The sequence below is a fragment of the Rhamphochromis longiceps genome, linkage group LG14, assembly GCF_057381845.1.
Source record: "Rhamphochromis longiceps isolate RC_006_pf linkage group LG14, R_longiceps_female_GT1.1, whole genome shotgun sequence".
NCBI classification, from domain to species: Eukaryota; Metazoa; Chordata; class Actinopteri; order Cichliformes; family Cichlidae; genus Rhamphochromis; species Rhamphochromis longiceps.
Window position 1 is genome coordinate 19,058,016 of NC_140570.1, and position 21,807 is coordinate 19,079,822.

The following is a 21,807-nucleotide window of genomic DNA, read 5'->3' on the forward strand; positions in this document are numbered from 1 at the left end:
TTGTCTTCCCAAATTGACTCAACTTTATTCACAAGTACAACAGTTTATATAGAGGGTAAAATTCATGAGACAGCAGATTTATCAGTTTAAACCAGTACAGACCAAGATAAGGCAGCGTCTTCCTGCCCTTGGGTGAAGAAGCATCCTTTGTGTAGTTTATTAGTTCAGCTACAATTGTGATTATCTCAGCGACATATTTTCAAGGCACAAAACAAAGAGTTCTTACATTAGTGAAATCTGAAACAAACCATTTGGCCTTCAACAGGCGTCTAAAAGATTAAGAAACTAATGTAGCTGAGGGAGTGATCTCTGTGGTATTTCAACCTTGTACCAGCCTGTGATTCTCACACATCAATTCTTGGGTCAAAGAGAAAAATAACTAAAACAAGGGGGCCTTATTGAATGACAGAGTTTTCCTGCATAATGTCACTATAAAACAATATCCAGTAAATGCTCCCATGGTACTAAAATACCTAACAGTTCCACTCTTTTATTATATTTTAAAATAATAACTCAAATAGAAAGGAAAAATCACAAATGTAATAACATAATATAAAAAGCAAATCATAAAATGTAATAGTTCACAACCTAATGTTCAATATACACATCAGGAACATCATTGGTAACATCTGAGGTTAATGCAGTAGATATGATTAATAACCTAAATATATAAAAAAGACAGTTCTTTAGTCGTCTCCTGGCCTGGTCCCAGGTTCGAGAGACACCGTATAAGCGTCGTGTGATGGCAATGGGCATTTCATTTTCTCCATTATCAGGATGAAACGAGTCTATCTTTATCAGGTTAGACATCATGCGGTACTTTCGGCTTTTTATTCCTGCTGGATGTTCGAGTACCTTGCTGTGGCTCTTTCAGGCGTTGTGTGTTAATCAGTGATTGTGTGTGTGTAGGTGGATTGGATCCGGGCGTTGGCTCGCCTGAGTCGTCATCTACTTGATCCGACGCCTTAGGTGGTTTGGTGGGGCTGGTCTTAACCCTGCTGGCATGAATCCACTGAGGTTGTCCGTCTGTTAGGATGCTGGTTCTCGTCACTGCAAGTACAGTCTGGGGGCTGGAACACGCGGCCTCCCCGAGTGCCCTTGGTTTTAGCGACTTTACCAACACCGCATCTCCTGGTTTCCACGGATGGGTTGGATCTATGGAAGGGAGAGGCTGAGAGAGGCAAACTTTCTGATAGTTATTATTCAGTGTTTCTACCAGGTTATGAACATAGTCAGACAATGCAGTGTCTATGTCCCCTTCCAATAGCGGTGCCCCTCTGGAGGCTGACCATGGTGTTGGAAACGGTCTTCCCATGATTATTTCAAATGGAGATAATTTGGTTGCTGCGGATGGAGTCATTCTAATCTCGCAGAGGATTTGAGGAAGTAGTTTGATCCAGGTCATTCCTGTTTCTATCATTGCTTTAGTCAGGCGATTTTTTATGGTCCTATTCATTCTTTCTACAACTCCTGAACTCTGAGGATGGTATGGCACATGATATTTCCAGTCTATTGCTAGAGTTTTAGCACACTTTTGAATTACTTCTGATGTAAATGAAGGTCCTCTATCACTGTTAATTTGGTGAGGTATTCCAAATCTGGGTATTATTTCATTGCACAACTTTTGACAGACTACTTCTGCAGTTTCTTTTGATGTTGGGTAAGCTTCTACCCATTTACTAAATTGGTCCACTATTACCAGTAAGTACTTGATGCTTCCTTGTGCTAGCATGTGTGTAAAATCAATTTGTAATGTATGAAATGGGAAATCTGGTTGTGGTAAATGCTGATGTTTTGCTTTTGGTTTTCCTACATTAGTTCGTGCACATGTTAGACAGGTTGCTAATATGCGTTTTACTGCGTGTGATGTTTTCTCGATTACAAATCTTGATTTTATTGCTCCTATTACCCCTCTTTGTCCGACATGACTCACACCGTGAAAATGGCGGACAAGGATTGGCAGTAGTGAAGATGGGAGGGCAATCAAACCCTCAAGGTTTTTGTATAAGCCGTCTCTGTTATCTAAGGTACAATCATTACTTTCCCAGTAAGTGTAATCTAAGGCAGAGGCTTGCACTTGTATGAATTTTAGGTCAACATTTGTTTCTAAATAGTCTGGGAGTGTGACAAGTGGCAGCTGTAAAGGCAAAGATAATACTTCCTTTCTGGGTGGTTGCTGTGAGGCAGCAGCTGCTTTCGCGGTTACGTCTGCAAGAGCATTTCCCACTGCTTCGTCTGTGTCAGCCGTGCTGTGCCCCTTCGTTTTAACAACTGCAATTGCCGATGGCAGCTGTATAGCCTGCAAAAGTCTTTGAACAAGGTCAGAATTAGCGATCGATTTTCCATCAGCAGATCTAAATCCTCTTTGTCTCCACAATGTGCCAAAGTCATGCACGACACCGAATGCATAACGGCTATCAGTGTAAATTGTTACCCGCTTATCCACATGTAACTCACAGGCACGTATTAAAGCCATGAGCTCTGCTTTTTGTGCTGAGTGAAATGGTAATGAGTGAGCCTCTAGTATGATGTCAGGCAATGTCACCACCGAATAGCCACAAAGAAATGAGTTGTCATTTGGTTTTGAACAGGACCCGTCCACATAAACAATGACTGAGTCTGGGATTGGTGTCTGCTCTAAGTCTGGGCGTGGTGCTGTGGATTCCTGTATACGTGTCATACAATCATGATCGTCAGGGTCGTCTGAACCATCTTGTCGGTCAGAGGAACACAGCATACGAATGAGTAAGTGTGCTGGCGAATTGGGTGTGCTGCTTGCTTTTATAGTGAGATTTGCTGTTGAAGTCAGTGTAGCTTCATAACCTGAGCGACGTTGTGCGGTCATATGTTGTGTAGTTATGTTTGCTAGAATGGTCGTGACCTGGTGATTGGTGTGTAGAATAGTGTCATGTGAGAGTGTGAGCTTCTCGCAGTCCCTTATCATGATAGAGCAAGCCGCTACTGCTCTCAGGCAGGCCGGCATCCCCTGAACTACTGCTGGCAGCACCTTTGAGTAGAAGGCTACTGGACGGTAGCCACAGCCATGCTCTTGGGCCAATACACCTGCACAGGTTGTGCCGTTCTCTGTGACGTACAGGTGGAACGGTAAGTGGTAGTCAGGCAGACCCAAACAAGGGGCAGAGGTCAGCGCTCCCTGTAATGCATTGAAAGAGGCAGTCATTTCTGTGGACCACAGTATTCGAGGAGGCTTGTCTTTTTTGCAGCATTCACACAGAATGTGGTCATGAAAAGAACAGTCTGGTATCCACTGTCTGCAATAGTTCACCATGCCTAGGAAGGACAGCATTTCCTTCTGTGTAGTGGGCTTAGGGACAGAGGTCACAGCTTGACCCTGTCTGTAGTCATGGAACGTTGTCCGTGAGACAGTGTGAATCCCAAATATTGAACAGAAGTCTGACAGTACTGCATTTTCTTTGCTGATGCTTTGTGGCCAGTCTGTTGGAGGTGCTGGAGTAGCATGTGTGTGGCAGTTTGACATAGTTTTTCACTTTCAGCACAGAGGAGGAGATCATCTACATACTGGATCAGAGTACAGCCCTCTGGAGGAATGAAGCTGTCCAGGGTAGCACGTACCACCATTGAGAAAGCCGCAGGGCTGTCTACCATGCCTTGGGGTAAGCGAGTCCATGTGTACTGCTTATCTCTATGTGTAAAAGCAAATATCGGCTGTGTGTCCTCATGCACAGGTACTGAGAAAAAGGCGGAGCACAAATCCACCACAGTAAAATGTGTGGCTGTTGCTGGAATACCTGTCAGTATGCTGGGGACATCTGGGACAAGAGGAGGTAGAGGCATAATGACTGCATTAATTTGCCTTAAGTCTTGTGTGAAACGCCATACGCCAGGTTTGTTAGGCTTTGGCACAGGATTGACAGGAGTGTTATATGGAGATACTGTGGGCTTTATTACTCCAACTGTCAATAAATCTCCTATGATGATGTCTAAGGCTGCGGCTTTTTCAGCGGAAATGGGATATTGCTTGACATATACCGGCTTGTTGTTTTTCAGCTGAGCATGATAAGGTGTACAGTCAATAAATCCTACATCATTCTCACCTCTTGACCATAATGTCATGTTTTGATATTCAGCTGGCAATGTGACAGCAGAGATAGTACAGTGTATGGGGTAGGTTAGATCTATGTGTCGACATGGTGCAGTAATGTCATAGCCTATGTCTGAGTTATGTGACAAAACCACTGTTCGGCCTTCACTGGTGTGAGCAGTTATCATGTTGTTGAACAGTGTGAGAGAAACAAATATGTGGCTTCCAGGCATGGGGTTACCTGGTAGTGGTGTCTGCACATGTTTTTGACACAGAGTGTGACGTGGGATACCAGTCAGATGGATATTGAGTTCATTCTCCGCTGAGGCGTCCAGCTGACACAGAGGCTGTTCCTTCTCCATGGTGTCGGTGCATAGGGCAGAGAAAACATAGCTGTTATCAGTATCTGCAAACATTTCACCCTTTGTGTTAAATGAAATACACAAGTTCATTTTTGCCATTAAATCTCTGCCTAATAAATTCACAGGCGAGTTTGGAATAATTATGAATGGATGATATGTAATTTGGTCTGGTTTTGGGCCCCAGCGTGTCTTTAGAGAATGAGTTTTGGGGCATTGCACTAGAGTTCCGTTTATTCCCATGGTGTTGATGCACACAGAGGAAACAGGCCCACTATAGAATTTTCCAGACAGTGAACTTTTAGTGGCTCCACTGTCAACTAAAAAAGAATAAGTCTTTTCACCTATCTCTATATCTAACATGGGCAAGCTTTCTGTGTTACGGGACAATTGCAAATGCAGCATCGTGTGTAGTGCTTCACACTGTCCCTCATCCTCACCTGGGCCTCCCTATTGTCGGTCCAGCCTTTCGTTATCATATGGGTGGGGATTAAAATGTGGATTATAAGGTTGCTGCCTAAGTGCAAAGGGGCCATTATTTTGATGTGATTCCTGTCTGCGTTGCCAGTTACCTTGTCTGTAAGAGCTCTGCTGACGCCTAGTGGCAGGAGCTGGTCCTGTGTTTTGTGGTTGAGACCTATGTGCTGCTGATTTGCATTCCCTCCTCCAGTGTCCTATTTTTCCACAGTAAAAACATACGTCTCCACTCCTATCTCTCCTTCTGAGATCTCCCTGCTGCGCTTGTTGAGGGGACGGGGCCCCTGCATACATCATTTTTTCACTTTCCTCTGAGCCTTCAACATCAAAATTCAACATCATCTTAACACTTTTAGCCTTCGTGCTGTTGGGGAAAAGATCTGCACCAGCTTTTGTTTTGACAAGTGTGATAAAGTTCTTTATTTTCATGTCATAGAGATTATCAGTGGCAGTCAGCTTCAATAGTTGTGAACATTCTGGATGAATATTGTTTAAGAATGTTGTTATGAAAATCTGATCATTTCCTCCTTCAGGCATGCATGCCTCATTAGTCCAGCAGTGTGTGAAACGTTTCATAAAAACTAGAATAGATTCATCTGGCTTTTGCTTACACATGGTTACTGCATTTAAATCAATTTTATCTCTAGACATTGTGAGCAGAAATTTCTTTAGATTTTGAAAAAAGGCTGTGATTTTGTCATCGTTTATCCACAAAAACGAGGTGGTGTTGGCTGCTTGGTCATTTTTAGGGTCTAGTTCCTCTACTTCTTCAATAAGCTGAGATTCAGTCACACCTGGGATTCGTTGACATAATATATATCTATAGTCAGGCCCACCCAAGTGGTGGTATCTGGTACTTCTCTGTAATGCAGAAACAAAGGCTGTAGGATTTTGTAGAGGATCGGGAAGTTCTTTAATGGTTGCTGCTAACTCTGAAATTTTAGGGGGTTGAATGCAACACATGTCCCCTATTATCATGAACGGAAGGGAGGTGCTGACGTCATTAAATTGTGATCCCTGCTTTTCTTTATAACGGGTGTTTTTGTGGGGGCCCTCTTGAGTTTTTTCCTCTTTTCTCTGCTTTAAGTAGTTCCTTATTAAATTTCTGGTGTTAGTTATTGCTTTTGGCACAGTTAAACCATTCGCTACTCTAGTGTGGCGCTGAACATGATTATCTATGACGGAAACTGCTTGCTGCAGTTCAGCTTCCGTACGTTCAGTTAAAGGATCTTTCATGATTTCCTCACACTCTGTCATTAACTGTTTTGTTTGCTTTTTATGTTCCTGTAACTCTCTTTCTCGTTCAGTGTATTCTCGTTCCTGTCTTTGATCTAGGTTAAACCAGTCATCTTCTTCTGATTTAGGTGTCATTTCAGTGCCTTCCTCACTCCTTTGGGATTCTGCTGTTATATCAGGATATACGCGCTGATGACGTGCAGCCGCCGCAGCAGCTATTAATTCTGTTTTTTCATCATAAGGCGGCGGAGCCGTAGGTTGAACGGATGGGCATATAAGGCTAGTTTTTTCTGCAGTGGATTTACTAGAGCCTACACTGGCTTGATTTAAAGCATTTACGTCTGGCTCGGGTCCTTTTTTCCATAGTGGTAGCATGCGATTGGTCACATCACGACATTCTATCATATATTTCTATCATATATTTTTTACAGGACTTTTTAATCAGCCTACTTTCCTTATCACAAATAGTATTTAACATTTCTACTGACCTGTTTTCTGGCGATAATCGTTCGGGATAGGGCTCCGGAAATACATTAGGATGCATTAAACTTACAGTTCTTAAGTTCGAGACGAAATCAGTCACGTAAGCACTTCCGCATGTTCTGGATACGTAATCATGGAAGTCTTCATTGATTCACGAGCGTGGGTTAAACGTAACCGGAAGTGGGAGTCGTACTGAGCCGCTATTTGTGATTTTATATTTTATTTTTTTCGGTTTTACAGTTAATTTTGATTTTTTATCGGACCCGTCTAAGGTCTTTGAATTATTCTGACCCATGGTCAGTGATTTCCAGAGGGGTTTAGACGCTTAAAGGATTTAAGTTAGTTTTTATTTTGCTGTGGCACACCTGAGGTTACTTGATTTTTTTGCTAGCAATTTTATCTTTTTAGTGAGCAACTTCTCACTTTTTAACGAGCAACTTCTCGTTTTATGACCCCAGGCAACTTCCTGTGTCCTTTCTGCTGGTGAGCAACTTCTTAGTTTATGACAGCAGGCAACTTCCTGTGTCCTTTCTGCTTTTATTTACAAAACAACAGGCAACTTCCTGTGTTTCTATGTGGGCCACTAACGAAGGCTCCCCAGCGTATCCCACTTGTTACTATGTGGGCCACTGAAGAAGGCCTCGTCAGCGTATCCCGTTTCTATGTGGATCACTGAGAAAGGCATAACACAGTCTTATAAAATAAAAGACGAGTGCCTACCTTCGTCAGGATCCCACTTCTGACACCAAAATTGAAGGAAACGGTTTCCAAGGCCTAATCCGTGGATCGACTTCCTTCGAGGCGTGGACGTCTATCAGCAGAGAATGTACCTTCACCTATCAGCAGAGAATGTCCCTTAGTCTGTAACACAGTCAAATATATTCTCAAGTAATATTCAAGCATGCCATTCAGCGTGTTAGTACGAGCTCGGGAGCAGCTTGGGAGAACAAGAAAACAGAGACTGCTTCAGATTGTCTTCCCAAAGTGACTCAACTTTATTCACAAGTACAACAGTTTATATAGAGGGTAAAATTCATGAGACAGCAGATTTATCAGTTTAAACCAGTACAGACCAAGATAAGGCAGCGTCTTCCTGCCCTTGGGTGAAGAAGCATCCTTTGTGTAGTTTATCAATTCAGCTACAATTGTGATTATCTCAGCGACATATTTTCAAGGCACAAAACAAAGAGTTCTTACATTAGTGAAATCTGAAACAAACCATTTGGCCTTCAACAGGCGTCTAAAAGATTAAGAAACTAATGTAGCTGAGGGAGTGATCTCTGTGGTATTTCAACCTTGTACCAGCCTGTGATTCTCACACATCAATTCTTGGGTCAAAGAGAAAAATAACTAAAACAAGGGGGCCTTATTGAATGACAGAGTTTTCCTGCATAATGTCACTATAAAACAATATCCAGTAAATGCTCCCATGGTACTAAAATACCTAACAGGTAGCAGTGACTTTTTTCAATAAAGTCTGCTGTTTGTGGCGTAAACATTGCTACAAGAACAGAGGAGTGCAGTAAACCTATCAGGATACACCCGTCTATCAATAGAGGTAAGCTTCTATTGCGCATCATTCTTCACTGGCGGCCATATTTTCATATCTCATGTGTTGATTTTACCTAATTCCATTTTTTATGAGTTTGTCGCTCAGTTCATTGTCACGTCATTGGTTGCTTTTTCAGTTTTCATTACTGCCTTTTAACAAATGTTTTCGGGTCCCAGACAAAGCAGTTTCAAAACTATTCAGTGGCACAAAACTGCATAATTTTGTGTGTAGTGAAAAAGAACTATTGCCTTAGATTCTGAAAGTGTCACGTACTAGCAGGTAGGTGCACAGTCACTCTGTCACAATAACAAAGAGATGCCATTAATTGTCTGCACAGAAAACGCCTCCGACTGGAAGTTATCAGAGCGTAGAAGTCCCCGGTGTTCCTGCTTAACTGGTTTTGGTGTTTTCTGATGGCGTTTTCCAACATTTCACTGCGTGGTAACGTGATCCAGATGTTTCTAGTGGCATCTAATGCGAATCTTTGTAGATGCCAAGATTCAATTTTTGCAATGTTTCAGAGTTCTAATATGCAGATGTGGCGTTAGAAATAAACAGCAGTACTGAGAGCGCACTCAGCATTAAAATAAAATTTAAAAAAAACTCACATTGTGTGTAAAATGAGAAGAAATTTTCTGCACAAAGTATTTCTTTATTTCCAAGTATTCGTGTCACTATCATTCTGTTCGCTATAGATTTTTAATCATCTTCACCTGATTAAATCTCTTAATGTATTGAGCAGAATCCATTAGAAGTGTCACGTGAGCAGTAAAGCGCCAGCCACCCCCTTTTTTTATGAGTGCGCACAGAACAACCGCGGTCAAGTGAACCATCATTTGTGCGTCGGGGTGAAACCAGCCGCCTCTTATCCTACCGTGAAGCGTTGGATATCTTCTTGTTCGCTAATCGAGACACCCACACAAACGCACAGAGGAAGTTAAGAGAAATAAAGCTCCAGGACCATTGTTTTCCCCAGTGAAGTTCTCATTTATTTTTCTTTTCACTTTCGCTGGTAATGTGCTTCATACTTCACAATTCAATGGAATCTTCAATGTGACCGCAACAACACTCAGCTTCATCTCAATCAACTGCAAAATTCCTGAGAAGTTAAAAGACAGTTACTCAAATTCAACCAGGGCTGTAGCTATAGATTATTAATCTATCGATTATTCCATTGAGTAATCGGATAAGAAATACTTTGTCGTATTAATGAGAAATAATAAATATCGTAAAGAAAAAGAAAATACGTGTCTATCAAAATGAGCTGCTCACTGTTTTCTATTAGAAATTGCATTTTTCTTTTCGTTTCATCCGTCATGTTTCATTTGTCAGTCTCTTTCTCCCCCAATTAATGGCTCTGCCTCTTTGCTCATTCGGTGCGTAAACAGACTCCAGCTCCACTTTAAACTGTGCCTGCACCATCAAAAATATTTTATTTATTTATCCGCCATTTTTCAAGTGGTCTTAACCTTTTGATCAGGACTGTGACATATTCAAAAATTGGCACACATGTAGCGGAGTAACCCAGAGGAGTAATCAACTGAGGATTTCATGTCAACTATCAAGGATGCTTTTAATTAATTTTTATGTGATGTTATATTTGATTGGATATGTTGAATTAGACCAGAAATGTCCGTTAAATTTCTCCAGAATTATGCAGTGGAATGAGAAACAAAAAACCTCTGCACACGTTAGTGTGAGTGTTCAAGAAGAAAAATCCAATGTCATTTAACTGTCATGTATAATTTTAAATACATTTTTAACATGATGTTGACACATTGCTTTGAAATGTTTTTTCAGTTGAGTAGTTGTCCTTTAATTTCTTGGGTGTTTAAGCAGTTTAAGATCCAACTTCTAGAGTAAGTGAACCAAAGTAGAAATATGTTGAAAGTATCATGTCAACTGTGAAGGATGGCTTTTAATGAATTTTGGAATATGATGGAATAATTGCGTGATTGTGTTGAATTTTACTTGCCCTCTAACTTCTCAGAAATTTTGTTGACTAAACCAAAACAACGCAGGGCCGACATTGACTGAGAAAAAGAAGGCATCGTGTTTGTCATGTAAAAATGTATTAGTCTAACTATTAAATCCAGTGTTTTCAGGCAGAAACGTGTGAAACCTGTACTTCCAAAGTCTTATTATGTTGTCATGTGACTCTGCTGGTTTTCGAGCAGCTAGTTTGCTCTGCTTCTGGTGAATTTCTGATCATTCTTGAAATGATCTGGTGTTGTTTATAAACTGAACTTTTCCCACAATTTGAGGCATTCAGAAAATACTGGTTGAGGCTATGTGGATGAATATTCATACAGGCCAAACAGGGCAGTTTCCTGGACTTTTAGAACCGAGAACAAAGCACTGATGCTCACACAATATCAGTGTGAAAAACTGGTGAAGAAAATATGGTACATTGTTCCAGGATGCATAGAGGAGGTATTTCCTGCATGTCTTACCAGGAGGACGTCTTAGGGCTAACCCCACAGATGCTGGACAGATTGCATTTCTGGGTTGGATGGTTGTGTCATAAATACAACATAAATAATATGTATTTGATATTCTTGAAAACTCACTTTGTGTTCAGATGATAGTAAATAAGCTTTTGAGTAAACTACATTGAATAAAAGTGCAAGTAACAGAAAAATAAACATTTTTGTTTTACAATGAATTAACATGTTTTTATAACTTTGCAAAATGAATGATATTTTGTACATTATGTGTAACATCAGATTTCTGTATGCTTGCATGACAACCTTAGGGTAGTAATATAGATGCTTTCACAATGATTTATATGTATATGATGTGATTCCATAAGCAAAGTCTGTGTGGCTACAATTAACCATTAAATCTGAGATATTCATGCTGTTTTTAAACTCGGTGAGGTCGATCACAGGAAGAAGATAACGAGAGTGAAAGTAATGGTTGGTTCCAACTTGGATTTTTGAGAGGAGGTCCCGCTGTCGTTGTTTGTTATTGTCATCAGAGGAACACAAAAAAAAAAAAAAATCTGCAACCTTCCCTGTGGTCAACAACAGACACACATTTTGCCCCTATCATGGACTAAACCAATCAGAGATAGTCAGGGGCGGGACCTCTCTGATTGGCCGTGGTCCAGTTGAAAGTGCAGGTGGAAGTGGGAGGTGAGTAGCTTGAATAAAGCCATATTAATTCATTAAATCCTGAATGGACTTTTAAATATAACTGTGTTTTGCCAGAAACGCCAGATTCTCAGATTAAAGCTCACAAAACCATTTCAACAACAACCAAACAGCAAATGAGAGCAGGTACACGGATTCCACACAAAGACGTAAACACAGAACGGACCGACGCATCAGAATCAACTTTGTCTTTCTCGGGCGGCCCGTAGACAGACACGCTGTCGGAGCTTAGCGATCCTGATGCGTCCGGTCTGCGCTGTGATTACGTCTTTTTGCGCTGATTCTGAGCTGCAGGTTTTGTCTCTCTCCAACCAAAATCCACCGAGCCAGCAGCAAAAGAAGCAGCAAACTGCGCTTCACATTTGATCAATGTCGTCATGAATTTTGCTGTTTTGCTTCCACGACTATTAAAATCACACTTCATGCACAGCTAGCTCTCTCTCTCTCTCTGTACTTCAAGAACAGTTTCCCGTCTCCAATCTCTGTTTTCTGTATTATTCATTCGCTTATTGCCCACCAGTCTACCGTTGTTTTCAGCGCTGTGGCTGCTGTCTTTTTCTTTTCTTTTTTTCACTTAAATGACCTCGGACAAGAAAGCCTATTTTTTTTCTGTTGTTCAATACTGAAGAAATTTAAACTTTATATGCAGAACATTGTAGAATATTTTTAAGGTTATCTGATATAAAAAGCCAGACCAGGAAAATCTCCTTCATGTTTTTCTGTGTTTTATTCTCAGTTACTTTCACACAAACGCATCTGCTGTGATGTTTACAATTCTGAAGAAGTCAGTACTGATAAATGATCAGAATTATAATATTTCTGACTGTCTGAGGCTAAGTTGAATCGAATCGGGACTTTGAAAACCGGAATCGAATGGATTATAGAAATCAGTGATGATACCCAGCCCTAGTGAGCAGCCTAGGCACGACAGAAGTGGATGTAGCTGTAATAGGAAAAGAACTATTGCTAACTTTTCTGTTAAGTTAAGGCCTGATCCTTCTGAAATTCATAGCCAGTGCTCTGACACGGTGTCATCAATCTTTGAATGCTGAAAAAGCACAGTGTATCCAGAAAAACACATTATATTATATCAATTATTATAAAATTTGTGTGCGCCTAACTTTTGTGCCGGTACGCCCATGGCAAAAAGTTAGTCTAGAGCCCTGTAGCTAAAGAATGTCTGAAATGTAGAGCACCTATGAATGTTATTTCAACACTAAGTCCTCAGATGTTTCTGTTTCACAGGTACAATGATGAACCGCTGTGGTCTGCTAACTCTCCAGAAGGAACCAGGTACTGACAGAAAGTAAAGGGGCTTCTGTTTACTCTCCAGCCTCTTTTCATTCATCTAAAATTCAAATGTAATGACTTTTTTATTTGTAGTGGCTCATAATAATAAATGATTATTTCCCCATGACTGAGACAATACTCAACAAACCCATTTCAATAGCTGGATGGTCATTTGCTCTTTAGGTTATCAACATGAAAATTGCATTGAGGTTCATGGCCATTTTCACCTTCTGCTGACCAAAGTATACATAAGAAAATGTTGTGCTTCTCCCACACCCACTGGTGAAAAGTTCTGGATGGCATCAAGCTTACTCTGTGAAGTTGATCATATGCATCTTGGACAGTAGTGTACTGCTGCATATGGCTACGATTAATGCAGAGTATATCCTTGTGATACAAAAGCACAGAAGAAAAATGATGGATACAAAAAACAAACAAAAATAAATAAATGAATAATAATATAAATAAACAAACAAACTTTGCAACACTGTTGGACAGTCATGTTTAAGTACCAGCTTGGTTTAATGGCTAACTTTTGTGTGGCTGAAATGTAACACAAGAAACAACCATTTTTAAAACGTGTATGGTTTATGTATTTATGATTGTTCTGTTTCTTTTAGTTCCTCTGAAGAGCATTGAGGTGGAGCTGGAGGTGAGGGACCATGTGGCTACAGTGGTCTCCACCCTGAACTACGAGAATAAGGAGGACAAACCATTAGAGGCTGTTGTTGTCTTCCCTCTGCCTGGAGATGCTGCTGTCTGTCATTTCAGTGCTAAGATCGGACAGACACAGATTGTAGCTGAGGTGAAGGAGAAACAGAAGGTGAGCTGGACAGTAAATATAACCTGATTATAAGTAAGATTCAAAATAACAATAAACACAGTGAATGTCACTGACATGTGTCACCTGTCCTTCAGGCTCGTGAGGAGTATGATGATGCTCTGAGCTCTGGTCAGCAGGCCTTCCTATTGGAGGAGAGTGATCAGAGTCCAGATATATTCTCTCTGAGTGTGGGCAGTCTGCCTCCAGGAGAGAGCGCCTCCATCAGGTTGGAGTACGTGACTGAGCTGTCTGTGCAGGCTGATGATGGTCTGAGGTTCTGTCTGCCTGCTGTGCTCAACCCTCGATACCAGCCTCAGGGTAGGAAAATCATCCAACACTTATTAATTTAGTTAAATATTTATCACAAAACAATCATGCTTGTAACAAGCATGAGTCCCAGTAAAAATGTACCACAGTGATTTGCAACTATCTCTAATGTCAAGTACAGGTAGTGAAGGTGCAGGAGTCCAGGTGACTTCTGTTCCAGCCTCTCTGGTGCCCTACAGTCTGTCTTTCTCTGCCCGAGTGTCCTCTCCTCGTCCAATCTCTAAAGTAGAGTCCAACTGTTCCCTGGACCCTCTCCAGTACCTCAACACTGATCAAACCCAGGCCACGGTAGGTAGAGTGCTGCTGTGTCTGCTCTGTACTTATAACTGAGAACTAAATATGAATGTGTTTGTGGTGTGCAGGTCAAGCTGGCTGCAGGACACAAGTTTGACAGAGATGTTGAACTGCTGATTTATTACAAAGACGCCCACCAGCCCACCGCTGTGGTGGAGGCAGGACAGGCCTCTGCTGAGCCGGGTGAGTGAAAATGAGATTTGCTGTTTTGAAATTTAAAAAAAAAAAAATCATTATCCGTCTTCTTTAACTCAGTAGTTAAAGATGTTGGAGTAAACAGCAAAAACAATTTTTGGTTATTTTTCTGTCCGTAATATTTTTCAGGCTCTCTGATGGGTGATCCAGTGGTGATGGTGAGTCTGTACCCTGAGTTCTCCCAGTCTGTGATGTCTTCAATGGCTTCATGTGGAGAGTTTGTGTTCTTAATGGATCGATCTGGAAGTATGAGTAATACTCGGATCCGCAGTGCCAAGGTATCTGTTCTTACAGTCATAAATTTTTTATAGTGTTCCTCTCACACAGTGGACTCACCATCTTTTCCCTGTTCTCTTAAGGATACTCTACTGCTCCTGTTGAAGAGCTTACCAATGGGATGCTATTTTAACATCTATGGTTTTGGGTCCAGATATGAACACATCTTCCCGTAAGGCTCAGATCTGTCAGCCCAACACAATTATTCCTTTCATGTTTTTGTGTCTTTTGTGTTACATGCGTGTGTATTGGTGTCTGTGTGATGGCAGTAAGAGTGTGGAGTACACTCAGCAGACCATGGAAGAGGCCCTGAAGAGCGTTGAGCAGATCCAGGCTAATCTTGGAGGAACAGCGATCCTGGAGCCCCTCAAACATATTTACAGTCAGCCTTGCATTCCCAGTCAGCCTAGACAGGTAACACACACTGGCTTGGATCAGTTTCCTCAAGACTTCCTTGAAACTTAACCTTACTTACCGCTTGCCTAACTCTGACGTTAATAAAAGGATTGCGAGGACTGCACAGTGTCTCGTCTTCTGGTTTTACTATACTGGCAGTTAAGTTCTGTTTTTCTGACTGTTTATCTTTTTTCTCTTGTTTTTTTCTTTTTGTTTTCGTCTCGCCTAACTGCTTCTTCTTTCCAGGCCTGGAAGTATTGTGATTCTTGCGTGCGTTTTCCTTTCCTTTCTCTCCTAATTCTTTTAAAGAGCCTCCTTCAGCTGTGTTAGCACTGAGGGGCTGCATTTCCCTTCCCAAGTGGGACATTTTGTTTTCTTAGGATTTCTCCATCTACAAGCACTGATTTGTCCGGCGCCTGGACATTTCTTTTCTAGCCACTGCTCGTCAGCAGTGAGTTTGGTGGACTGATTCCCCATTGTCACAGAACTGCAGAGCCTTCTCTGGTACTCTTGACTCGGGGGTGGTGGCTGACACGCCCTTCTACTCCGCGCGATTCACGGAGCGGTGTCAGTTTTATGAGGTGGAACTCAACCTTTCCCCTTTGTCACCAGTACGTGGGCTTTTGCAGGATACACAAAGATGGAAGTAGTTCAGCAGTTTATTTGTGCTGTAAAATCAACTTACTTCCAAAACACATATAGACATAGACATTCACTCGTTTTTATAATTTGTCACGAAGTACTTTCAGCTACTTCTGAAACCAGTCTAAATTTAGTTCCTTTCGGCGAACTCAACCTATTTCACGTGTTTATTTCTTTAGACCCTTGCGGCGGGTTAGACCTACTGCGTTCTTTATTTATACAAGCTTGTGTGTGTACAAAGGTAACAAAGTTATTCCGGGAACTCAGAGCTGAGGTTCCTCTTCTCTAAGTCTGTTCTCAGAAAACAGGAAGCGGTTAGTTGCTAAATAAGTTTATCACACAAGAGTTTATGTGAAAAGTCATGTAGACATGTGGATTGCTTAGTGATCCATAAAATCCAGCATATTTCATGTAGCTGGATACACTATGTACAATTTTCCTTTGACAGAAACCTAACTCAGCTCTCAGAACAAGCTGTGGGTTTCTGGGTCTGATGTTATGTCTTCATGTGCCAACTCTCCTCTCTAGCTGTTTGTCTTTACTGATGGAGAGGTGGGAAACACCAAAGAAGTGATAGATCTGGTAAAGAAGAACTCAGATTCCCACAGGTGAAACCACAAACCCACAACTATATCTACACAATACATGTCCTCTGTGTACTTAAAGAAAACTGTTGTATTGCAGGTGTTTCTCTTTTGGGATTGGGGAAGGGGCCAGTTCTGCTCTCATCAATGGGATGGCAAAGGAAGGAGGAGGTCATGCTCAGTTCATCACAGGGACTGACAGGATGCAACCAAAAGTAAGACATTTAACACAATTAGAAGTCACATTAAAGATTGCAGCAGATACATATTTGTTATATGTATAGGATGTATATTTGGAGAGTTTTTCTTTATTTTTCAGGTGATGCAGTCGCTGCGATTTGCTTTGCAGCCGACTGTGGTCGACTTCTCAGTCACATGGGATTTACCAAAGGAAGTGTCTGTCACTGTCCTCTCTCCACCAATCACTGCACTTTTCCAGGGTCAAAGGTCACTGATTTATGCCCAGCTTACTGGACAGGTAAGAGCAGCATCTTCTCGTTTTGTTGTTTAGATATTTGATGATAGTAATTAACGTGACTTCTGACCCTGTGATTCTGTGTCAGAGCTCAGAGGCAGCAGAGGGCTGTGTGACGGTGAAGTACAGCCTGGCAGGTCATCCCTCTGAGAACCAGCTGCACTTCAGTTTCAGACCTGCAGAGGACACTGGGTAAAACAGAGTTTAATAACAACAGCACCCTTTTGGTTTGGTTTACTTTATTTAAGATGCACAAACATATTACTGTGCATATCTTTGATATTTTTATGACCTGGTTTTACCACATCCTTTTTTTCCATCTATACATCATTAGAAACAATGATGAATTACAGTGTATTTCTATGTTTGATATTCTGACAATAGGGTTTACTCATTTAATATTCCAGTTGCAGCCATGGCTGGACTGGGACAAAAAATCGGCCCGGGCATTTTGACTAGAGACAAGCCCACCAGGATAAAGATTGAAAATGTGATGTCATTCAGGGGTAAAACCGCAAAGGATTCTGGGAACTTGTGGCAAGAGGTACTAGCGCACGCAGGCTTTCAATTGAACTCAGTTACACAGCGATAAAAAGAAACCCAAAAAATGGCAAGAAGCTGTTGTATTATTAACTGCAATAGCCGGTCGCATGACAGCCACGGGAAGCCGACGGGTAAAGAGATTGTTTTTTGCTTTTTATCGGATTACGTCGTTGAAGAGAAATTTTTTAAGCCATGTTTCCGAAGTAAGAGCCGACGGATGGTCTGGATATACCAAATATAACGTCTCAGAACACTCCAGCTCACAGGTTAGTCTGCTCCAAGCATTCCCACAAAGGTCAGAGTTTTGTAGTAGTTAATGCGTCATTTTTCTTAACATAATTGGTGATATAGGTTACAAGCAAGTCTGGCGCTGAACAGAAATTGTCGCGCTATGCTCCTTTATTTATTGTGCATAAATAGTGAATTGTCCATCCATCTTCATCCATCTTCATCCGCTTTATCCGAGGCCGGGTCGCGGGGGCAGCAGCCTAATAGTGATGGGTCGTTCGCGAACGAAATGGCTCTTAGAGCCGGGTCTTTGACGTGAACGACGCGAGCCGGCTCCTTATCGCGAGCCGTCACGTGGGTTTTTTTTTTTTTTTTCTTTCTCTCAGCCTCTCTCTCGCACTTTTTTTCCGCTTTACGCTGGGCAGAGGGGGGAGGGGCGGTAGTTACACTCAGTAGCACAGGAACAGAGCCAGAGAGAGAGAAAGAGAGGCAGGGACAACAACATTAGAAAGGTATAGTAATCATCCACAACTATTTTCAGTTGCAGATGATAAAGGATTGAGAAAGTTTATTCATGCAGGTCCATATGACAGAGAATATGCATGTTCTTTTAGTTTTCATATTATAATTTATATTTAATTGTGTTGTGGTTTGCAGTGTTTTGTGTTCTTTTCACTTTAAATTTGTGAAAGGAAAAAGCTGAAAATTTAAATAGTTAAAAGTTGAAATGTGAATAGTTGATTTTTGTATTATATGATTTATTTATTACATTTTATGTGGAGTGAATAAATAAAAGTATATTTACGGTGGCCCCTAGAGACAAAGCACATACAAACTTCAAATCACGTATGAACTCTGAAGCATGTACAAACTCCAAAACACGTAAAAACACGTACAAACTCCAAAACACGTAAAAACTCCAAAACACGTACAAACTCCGAAGCACGTAAAAACTCAGAAGCATATAAAAACTCAAAACACGTACAAAAGACAACAGAAGTGCTCCAGGATGCTGGGCGCAGTGTTGAGCCTTTGTTATCTTGTGGCTACACAAGCCAGCAAGTACCAACGACCGGATTTGGTGTGTGGTAATAACAGGTAAATGAACTTTTTTTTAAATTATTTGAATATATATATATATATATATATGAGTGCCTGTGTATAAATACACAAACAATACACACATGCTTTCAATTGTGTAATTTAAGTGATCTAGTAGCTCGGCTTTGGAAGTTCAGTTCATGCTAGAAATGTGTTTTGGAGTTTGTACGTGTTTTGTCTCTAGGGGCCACCGCATATATTTATATATAAACATATATAAATAAAACCACTTGTTTTTATGTTAGTAATTCCTTTTGTGCATAATTTTATATTATTGTTAATAATAAATTAATTAAAGCAACAAAACAACCTGAAGAGCCGGTTCGGAGCCGAAAGAGCCGGTTCGGAGCCGAAAGAGCCGGCTCTTTTTAGTGAGCCGAACCGAAAGAGCCGGATCTCTAAAAAGAGCCGGAAATCCCATCACTACAGCCTAAGCAAAGAGGCCCAGACCTCCCTCTCCCCAGCCACCTCCTCCAGCTTATCCGGGGGAATGCCAAGGCGTTCCCAGGCCAGCCGAGAGATATAATCTCTCCAGCGTGTCCTGGGTCTGCCCCGGGGCCTCCTCCCGGTGGGACATGCCTGGAACACCTCACCCAGGAGGCGCCCAGGGGGCATCCTTGTCAGATGCCCGAACCACCTCAGCTGGCTCCTTTCACACAATATTGCGTTTCGCTTCTGTTATTACCATGGTACATTGACAAAAACATATACTTTTATTCACAGGATAAAACAGTTGTTTTGTATCACTAATTGTCCGGTGCGATTACAACATACAATATTATTGTCACTGCTACATTTCTGTGATGCTACCAGAAATTATTTCCACTACTAATTAATTACCGTTGAGCTCAAAGGTCCTATTAATAAACGGTTAACGAATGTGTGTTTATGACGACGATTTGTGAGACTGGTAAACTTACCTTTGTTCTTACGATGGTCCTTTCGTTCTACACGGTGCATTTCAAGGTCCTGTACCCATCCGTCGGTAAACTGTACCTGGGCTTGTTGCAGTGACCTGAAGTTACTAAACTTCATGAGTGTATGCGCTCACTCCAAGAACCGTATAATTATAAATCTGAGCGTGGTGAAAGTTGGGCAGCACGCTAACGTCTTTTGTCCATTCTGTGTGCTCGTAAGGGTCTGACCCTTTCACTCCTTTGATTTTTTCCTCGTATCTTTTCTTTGACTTTTCATCAAGTCTGTCTTTGTACGGACCGGCATTGTTCTCCTTTTGTTTTGTACATTCCTTTTTTGTGCGGCAAAGAAAAAACAAGAAGGTATTGGAACCGGAGAATGAACATTTTGCGGTGCTGCAAATGCTTGCATTTGATGCGGTACTTAGATTGTTTTGCCACGAGTTCCCGGCATGCAATGCGCGAAAATCACGTGATTGCTAAACAAGGGGGAGGGTGCATCCGGCCTCCTCGGCTGTAATTGGTCCAGCCCAGAGTCGATCATGACCAATTGGCCAATCCAACACCTTTCATTATATATACCCTTCCTAAAAAAAAAAAACAATTTAAAAAAAAATCCATCGGCCCATAAAAACAAAAAATCGCCAGCGGCCCACCGGGCAAATGCCCGGTATGCCCGATGGCCACTCCAGCTATGGTTGCAGCCATTATCTGCCCAAAACCAACTGGCTTCATTTCCTGTAGTTCAAATTTCATGATTCAGAAAACACAGGAATAAATGAAGCTGTTTTAACCAAAAATTTAAAGGGTAATTTAACTCTAACATCTAGAACCTTATTATTGCTGAGCTTGATGATGAGTGTCTAAAAAGTAAACATAAGAATGGGGACACGTCATTTCATTAAAATAAAAATGGTAACATTATACATTAAACAATTTCTACACTATACAGTAAACACTTTATAATGTTTAAGAACTAAACTTGATTAACTAAAGTTCATGAATGCATGCATGCATTTCAATGTATGTATGTTTGTATCCTTGTATATATTGGATCACTCTACTGTCTTCAGATAAACTTGGTATGTTATCATTGCGATTCTTTACCAAAGTGGTGGATTAAACTTCACCTCTGTAGGACCCTGAAGAGGATGCAGTGGTATAGACAAAGTTACTGATAAGTTAATCTAGTAAAATGATAGACATTAGAACAGAAGATGGTTTTTTTTGTGTCATGTCTGCAGATTAACAGTCCACAGGTTGGGTGCTCGTACTCTGATTCGCTCACTGGAGTTGGAGGAGAGAGAGAGTAGAGGACAGCAAGATGGAGAAGTGAAGAAAAAGTTGGTGCGGCTCAGTGTCCAATCAGGAGTGAGCAGTTCTTTCACTGCCTTCATTGCTGTCAACAAAGACAACAGCAGGGTGATCCAAGGACCTCTTGTGCGCAGAAATATTCCGACGCCCAGTGAGTTTATTTTAAATCCCCAAACTAAAACTCTGTGAGCCACAGCTCTGAAGATAAAGATGGCTGAACTTCAATGAGGTGAATGTAATGACTGCTTTAATTGCAGAATAATAGAGTTAATTCTAAATCCTAAAAAACTTAACTTAAAAACAAAGTAGTTAGGTAGTAGTTGCTTGTTTTCCAAAGTGATCTCCAAAGATCAGAAACTAGCAAGAAGTAAAAACCTGAATGAAAGTACAACAAACAATTTTTGCATTTCTTCCTGTCCAATCCGGACCTCATACCCTCACTCTTTTTTTCTTTTTTTTTTTTTTTTTAATCTTAAAGTGACACTAAGATTTGGATCAGTATTGCATGGTCATCCTATAAGAAGAGGTAAGTACAAAGCAGAGTTATTGGCGTTGGAAGGTACGTGTGTGCATGGACGTTTGCTGCATCCCTGAGATTTAACACATGTATACCTGCAGCTGAGTGAATGAAAGCAGGGCAGTGATAATGTTAAGAGCAGAGAGACACGGCAGTATCCCCGTATTTTTAAAAAATAGCAATCAGAAGATTTTAGTTTTGAGTATGAAGAGTATTAGAGGAATTATACATTTGTTACTACAAAAGCAAAAACTAATTGTCACACACAACCTGAAGACAAAGGCGGATGAACATGAATAAAAGTACTTCAATGATAACTTGGAGCAGAACATTAGAACCAGTTTAGAGGTTCCTGAAGTCAGAATCCAAAAACATGCCAGTTAAAGCAAAATGTGGCTTGTTTTCTTCAAAGGGTTTGTTACAAAGAATCAAAAATACTGATAAGAAGAAACTAAACACAGAAGAACAATGAATAATTAAACAATCTGACAAATCAAGCATGGTGATCAAGCTTTGTAAATACTGCAGGGACCATGGAGGTAGGTGAGCAAGCATCCGGACTG

At 41.1% G+C, this 21,807-nt stretch overlaps 1 protein-coding gene across 1 annotated transcript; it reads left to right on the forward strand.

Annotated features, from left to right (window-relative positions):
- Positions 1-8,066: 8,066 nt before the first annotated feature.
- Positions 8,067-20,916, forward strand: LOC146653928 (von Willebrand factor A domain-containing protein 5A-like). The gene is made up of 14 exons (XM_085380687.1): positions 8,067-8,176; positions 12,571-12,618; positions 13,236-13,438; positions 13,534-13,756; positions 13,887-14,053; positions 14,128-14,242; positions 14,384-14,532; positions 14,614-14,702; positions 14,800-14,944; positions 16,097-16,176; positions 16,253-16,367; positions 16,472-16,630; positions 16,716-16,819; positions 20,658-20,916. The coding sequence occupies exons 2-14, from the start codon at positions 12,576-12,578 to the stop codon at positions 20,914-20,916; spliced, it is 1,851 nt and encodes a 616-aa protein (XP_085236813.1). The 5' UTR covers positions 8,067-8,176; positions 12,571-12,575.
- Positions 20,917-21,807: the final 891 nt, after the last annotated feature.